This window comes from Myotis yumanensis, unplaced genomic scaffold, assembly GCF_028538775.1.
Source record: "Myotis yumanensis isolate MYYU_CA2020_CCGP unplaced genomic scaffold, mMyoYum1.0.hap1 SCAF_14, whole genome shotgun sequence".
Classification (NCBI taxonomy): Eukaryota; Metazoa; Chordata; class Mammalia; order Chiroptera; family Vespertilionidae; genus Myotis; species Myotis yumanensis.
In genome coordinates, this window is record NW_027223765.1 from 44,028,477 (window position 1) to 44,035,110 (window position 6,634).

At 33.8% G+C, this 6,634-nt stretch overlaps 1 protein-coding gene across 2 annotated transcripts in view; it reads left to right on the top strand.

Moving 5' to 3' along the window:
* APPL1 (adaptor protein, phosphotyrosine interacting with PH domain and leucine zipper 1) overlaps positions 1-6,634 on the top strand; it is a 34,391-nt gene that overhangs the window by 23,328 nt on the left and 4,429 nt on the right. Inside the window, exons 14-21 of one of the 2 annotated variants that reach the window (XM_070390816.1) lie at positions 541-632; positions 1,043-1,225; positions 2,557-2,609; positions 3,165-3,339; positions 3,436-3,472; positions 4,508-4,654; positions 5,247-5,297; positions 5,587-5,676. In XM_070390816.1, the coding sequence (XP_070246917.1) occupies positions 541-632; positions 1,043-1,225; positions 2,557-2,609; positions 3,165-3,339; positions 3,436-3,472; positions 4,508-4,654; positions 5,247-5,297; positions 5,587-5,676 (828 nt within the window). The remainder of the gene's footprint in view (positions 1-540; positions 633-1,042; positions 1,226-2,556; positions 2,610-3,164; positions 3,340-3,435; positions 3,473-4,507; positions 4,655-5,246; positions 5,298-5,586; positions 5,677-6,634) is intronic. The other variant, XM_070390817.1, reaches the window with a different exon arrangement.

The window sequence follows — 6,634 nt, forward strand, 5'->3', positions numbered from 1 at the left end:
TTTATAAATATTTCTTATGGAAAGCTTTCTTTCAATTTTTGGTCTGAAAATTATCCATGATAATTTTATCAATTAATAAATGTATAGATATTTCTGAGCATAAATGTATTCTGGAAAATCATGAAAACTTCAGCAGCATAGTTATATTTTGTTACTATTTTCTACTCTTTCTAAATTTCTTTATTTAGCGAATGTATTGAGTGTCTAGTATGCCAGACACTGTTCTAGGTGCTAGCAATACAAACTTGGTCCAAAAAATCTCATAGTTAAAAACATAAAGAACCGCCCCCCCCCACAATATTTCCTGATCTGTATATAGTAGACAAAAAATCAGATTCACTTCCCCCACATTTATAGGAAGTAATAAAAAACAAGCTATAATGCTGCAAAGTTAATTATGTATCTTAATATTAAGACAAAGTACATGGAACTACTTTATTAACTCCAATTTACATTTTATGTGTAACTCCATTCAGAGAGTTATATTCAAACTTGTGGTTTTCTTGCTTTACTAATGTTAGTCCTTTTTTTTTTTTAAAGGAAACTGCTGCACGAGTAAATCAGTCAGCTTTGGAAGCTGTCACTCCTTCCCCATCTTTCCAGCAGAGACACGAGAGCCTGCGGCCTGTGGGGTGAGTTACCAGACTGTGGGTTATTTAGAGAACTACTTGGGATATTGGAAGGGATAGTGAACACTTTGATTATAGCAGTGCTGCTTAGATTAGTGTGAAATAGTTCCCAAACAAAATGGAAATTGTATTTTCAAATTGGTAAAGTTACCAGCCAAGAGTGCTAAATAAAATGATTCCAAATTTTCTTTGTGTTTATCTCTAGGTTGAGGTGATTTATGCTTTTGAATTTATAACTGGAAAAAAAGAAGCCTATTATTAAATAAGTAGCTATGATTTGGGATTGTGTCTATTAAAATTTGTTCTATCCTTCTCATTGACTTACAAAGTTGTATTTTCTTATCTCACAGTTTAAGTATTCAGTTTCCAGAAGAGAAAACCAAGTGTGCCTTTTTGTTTTCTTTTGTGCTTAGACAGTCTCGACCATCGACAGCTCGAACCAGCAGTTCAGGATCCTTAGGATCTGAGTCCACAAATTTGGCTGCCCTCTCTCTTGATTCTCTCGTTGCCCCAGACACCCCAATACAGTTTGACATAATTTCTCCCGTGTCTGAAGATCAGCCTGGGCAGGGGAAAGCCTCTGGCCAGGGAGGCAGGTGGGTGATGGCATCTCGGTGATATTGTGCTATGCTCTATGAAATTTACGATCTCATTTCTATCTTTTACATATCATGTGCATCAGCTATGTTGTACCTTATTTAATTACCTAAAATCATTTTGATAGTTAGAGAAGAATCATGGTAGGTTTTTCTCTTTGTTTTCTGCCTTAGATGAATGAGTTAAGATAATTTAGTATTTAAAAATATTTAATTCCGAATTGCTATCAGATCTTCATAGTATTTGCTATTAAATTGCAAGGGAAAGCTGACAATCTTATCTTTAGGTCATGACAATATTTTTAAAGTTCTTGAGAGTAATACACGTGCTATAGATTTATTAGAAAATATTATCCTGTATCAGAATAAGAGATCTGCAGGAAGGTACTAAATCATTATCATATTATGAATTATTAATGAACCATTTTTTTATATAATGAGAAATATCTTTGTTAAAGCAATAAAATTTTTCTTTGGCTATGGATGAAGGAAACATGATTTAAGGCAAATTACTTATTAAGCAGGTTAGACACCTAATAAATTGATAATATATTAATTTGGGTATACATGGCTGTGATCAAGAAATGATCACAGAAATATACTTAGCATCTGATATAATAGGTCAATCAGACATGTATTTGGGAGATAATTTCATGTTAACTTCATGCCAGTGCTATTTTAGAACCACTTAGCTCTTTGCTTATAAAACTTACTTTGAATTATACTTGTTTTCCTTCATGTGGGTGTGCAAGAGCCAAGCACTAAGGAGGGAGGTAGCTTCCATCTCTAGGTAGCTTTTCTTCTTGCATTGTTACATATGCCTTGAGAAATACAGGTTTAAAACTAGAAACTGTTGAAATTATCATAGTCAACTTATGACATATACATAGATAACCTAAAAAGAGGTTGTTACCATCCCAGGGAATGTCTGACATTTTTCTCAAGCAGCTAAAATTGAAGCTAAATCAGCTGTTTCTCTGTCTCAGCTTTTTTAAATTCATGAACTTCTGCAACATGGTTTATTATAGTGTGTGTGTGTGTGTGTGTGTGTGTGTGTGTGTGTCTGTCTGAACTTCCAATCCACATTTTCCAAAATGCAGCAAGTTTTGGGTTGAGCCTATTAACTCAATCTGAGGGTTGGGGACTTCATCAGACTAGCTTGGACATCAGTAGTGTTCCTTAACAGGATGGGTTATTTTAGATTTTAATTTATTAAATGTATGTCAAGGTTTCGTGATTTACTTTTTAACTCTGGTTTCAGTGATTGATAATCCTCCCATGTGGCTCACTGTAACTAACTGTTGGTTCATAATTTTAAAAAAAATTTTCAGGCGTACAAATCCATTTGGAGAATCTGGAGGAGGCACAAAATCTGAAACTGAAGGTAAAACAGATGTGCAGTATTTTTATGTTTTAGAAATTCTAAGCAGTAAACTGAAGAATTTGTTGTTTATATTTGTTTCACTGTATGCTATTTTAATGGTATCTTTATTTACTTCACAATTATCTCTTTTTTCTCAACTTACACTTCAAGCAACAGAACTTAATTGGACTTCAGATTTTGTTATTCACAAAAAATTATACAATATTATACTTTTGACCTTATAAAGTCTTAAAGTATAAGATGTCCTTTAAGCTTTTCCAGCAGATGTTTTCTTCTGGTACTGGAGTATAACTTTATTCCTTTTTCTAGTAGCTTTTTATTTTTATTTAATTTCAAACTTACAGAAAAGAATAACATAGGAATTCTTTTTAGCCATAGCAACCAATTAATTGTTGAAGCATAATCTTTGCTATTTGAATTTAAGACCTTAATTCTCCTGTAACTTGAACACTATAGTTAGGAGCTAGAAAATCTAAAAGGAGGCAATATATTTTACTTCTTTAGGTAAAGAAATGTGGGATTTAAAAATACATAATATACCTTGTTCTGTTGTAGATTCTATTCTTCATCAGTTATTTATTGTCCGATTCCTTGGTTCTATGGAGGTGAAATCAGATGACAATCCAGATGTTGTTTATGAAACAATGCGCCAAATCTTAGCTGCCCGGGCCATCCATAACATCTTTCGTATGACAGAATCGCATTTATTAGTCACTTGTGATTGTTTAAAGTAAGTAGTAACCTCTCCCTCAAAAAACTGTAGGAAAAATGTATATATAATTCTAGCCTAATTAAAATTTGTTCAAATTTTTAATTATTATTATAGGTTAATTGATCCACAGACACAAGTTACAAGGCTCACGGTGAGTTCTACATGTTTAAAGCATTAAGTCTCTTTGGGCATAATACACCTTTTACATCTTTATAACAATCCTGATTCTCTATATTCAGATATGGTAGTATCACCTACAATTGGTCTTTAAAAGGCTGTTATAATTAAGTCATTGGCTAGCTCTCCTAAAATGTTACAATTGAACGTTCCATGTAACTCAAAGAATCAGTGCAATTTGGTGTGATACGTAGTGTTTATCCCTTAGCTAGGGAGTATATATCACTAAAGAAACGAATGATAGGTTTGCCCTGGCTAGTTATCTCAGTTGGTCAGAGCATCGTCCTGACAAGCCAAGGTTGCAGGTTCTGTCCCTGGTCAGGGCATGTACAAGAAGCAACCAATATACAAGAATGTATAAATAAGTGGAACAACAAATGGATGTTTCTTTCTTCCTCCCCTCCCCATCTCTCTCCCTCTTTCTCACTAAATTAGTAAGTTTTTTTTTATTGAAAATAAAATAAAAATAGGAATTAAAAGGGGAACATGATTGAGTTTATTTTATAATAAAGTATGTGCTTTTATGTAATCATTTCATAATATAAACCACTTTTGTTATTTGAATATGACTTTGTAAAATGTGTTATGACTAATAAAACAAATTCAGTATTCGACAGCCTCTTATTCTGCCTGGAAAGCCAAACCAAATATGATATTATTTATTCTTGGATTACCGTTCTGTTAAAAAAATTGACTTTACTGTTTTATTTAGGATATTTTTATTGTTATATATAAGTTTGTTATATATAAGAGTGCTATTGTAGCCCATCTGGCGTGGCTTCAGTGGTTGAGCATCAACCTATGAACCAGGAGGTCACATACCTGGGTTGCGGGCTCGATTCCCAGTGTGGGGTATGCAGGGGGAATCTCCCATCATTGATATTTCTCTCTCCCCCTCTCCCTTCCTCCCTGAAATCAATAAAAATATATTTTAAGAAAATTTAAAAAAAGAGTACTATTGTAATGGCTTGAAAAATCTCATGTTTGCCTCTGATGTTTTCTGTGGCAGTTTCCATTACCTAGTGTAGTTTTATATGCTACACACCAGGAAAATAAGAGGCTTTTTGGATTTGTTCTTCGAACATCTGGAGGGAGAAGTGAAAGTCATCTGTCATCTGTCTGCTATATATTTGAATCAAACAACGAGGGGGAAAAGGTACCTGACTTTTCAAAATGTGTCTCTGTTGTGAAATGCATATCATAATTAAAGTTCTTAAGAATAATTAAAGTTCTAAGATTTCTGGAAAACTTAGACTTTGCCTAGTTCAGCTGAGTTGCTTGACCAAAGCCTGTTGCTCTGAAGAGAGCTGAGCTGATGTATTGGGCCTTCTTAGTTCTTTAGACCTCTATCTTTCTAGCCATTGGTAGCTAGTGCAATCTTCTGACCTCATTAATTTATCCTGGGAATGCAGTATATTTCCATAACCAGCTATTTTCAGATGTCTTCAGCTTAGAGTAGCATCAGCAGCCTCTTACTTTATTCTTTGCAGACCTTACTATTTCAGACATGAATTTGAGATAATAAGAAGTGTATTATGTTAAAAAGGTGACAGCCAGTAGTTGAAACACACAGACTGAAGAAAACAAAAGTCTTGGTTTGGGGCTTGGAACATTTTAAAATCAGCCTTTTTTTGAAGCAGTGTATTATAATGAGTTATAAAACTAGTTACATTCGCCATTTGGATACTTGAAATTATTAAATTTGATAGGAGAACTGCTTAACTTTTTTCTACTTTTCCCCCTTTTAGATTTGTGATTCTGTTGGACTGGCAAAACAGATAGCTTTACATGCGGAACTGGTAAGAATCCAAGATACTTAATTATCCAAGAATGTTAACTAATGTAAGGCAAGATTTTTCATAATGACAAATAAAATGATTTTGCTAAATAAGGTTAACATTGGATACTATTGCTGATGTGGTATTTAGAATTTGGGTAAATGGCTAACATAGCATGTAAATTTTTGGTGTGCTTTCTCATATACATGCAGAAAATAATTTGAAAGGTTACAAAGTATATTAATTGAAAAGTCTAAAACTTAAAGTTATTTCATACTTAATTCATTAGTTGTATTCATCTGTTCTTTAGGATCGTAGGGCATCAGAAAAACAAAAAGAAATAGAGAGAGTAAAAGAGAAGCAACAGAAAGAACTCAGTAAACAAAAACAAATTGAAAAGGTATGCAGTCCTAATATCTGGATCTTCTCTATGATTTTTTGTAAAGAATTTCCTTAATTCAGCACTGACTTCATTCCAAATGGAGGTTTGTTTCTGCTTGCTCAGCTACTTCATAACCAGAGGACTCATAGCATAGCAGAAAAGGATGACATCTGTCTTCTGATATGATGTTTACATTATAATTATACTGACATGTAGAGTAACTTGCCGTTTAGCAAACATATCTGAACTTTCATGTTTCCATATTCCAGTGAAGGTTGTCTCTGGCAAAGCAGGTCTTTTGAGAGGCTGTGTCATATAGACTTAACTGCCATTGCTGAAATCCACGTTGGCCTCTAGGAATGTGTGTGTGTGTGTGTGTGTATATATATATACATATATATGTATATATATATACACACATATACATACATATACATATATATATATACACACACACATATATATTATATATAGTGTATAAATACACACATATATATATTTTAATGTTACCAGGAGTGTCAAATCATTGTCTGTCCGATAGAATAATTTTAAGCTAGACAAATTTTAGAACAAAATCTGGAGAATACATTAGCTATGTGATACATGAGATTGAAAAAGCCAGTTATGGGGTATGGCATTGACAGCAGTGGAAAAGATAACTGGGATATTTAATGAGAACAGATCAGCAGGAATTGTCAGCGGAGTGATGTATGGACAAGGGAGAGGGAAGTGGCAAAGATGACACTGAAGTCAAGGCTTCTTGGGTAGATTAGGCTAAAGGAGGATGACAACTGGTTTAGCAAGATAAACAAAGCTGGAGAAGAGGGCGCAAAGAGGGAAGGGGAAGGGATGTGCGGTGATGCATTATGAGTGTTTTACTGTGGAGTATAGCGATAACGATGTCCTGAATTTGGTTATTGACCATAATAATGGAGAACACAGAAATGTGTGGCTTTTATAGGATTTATAGAATGGA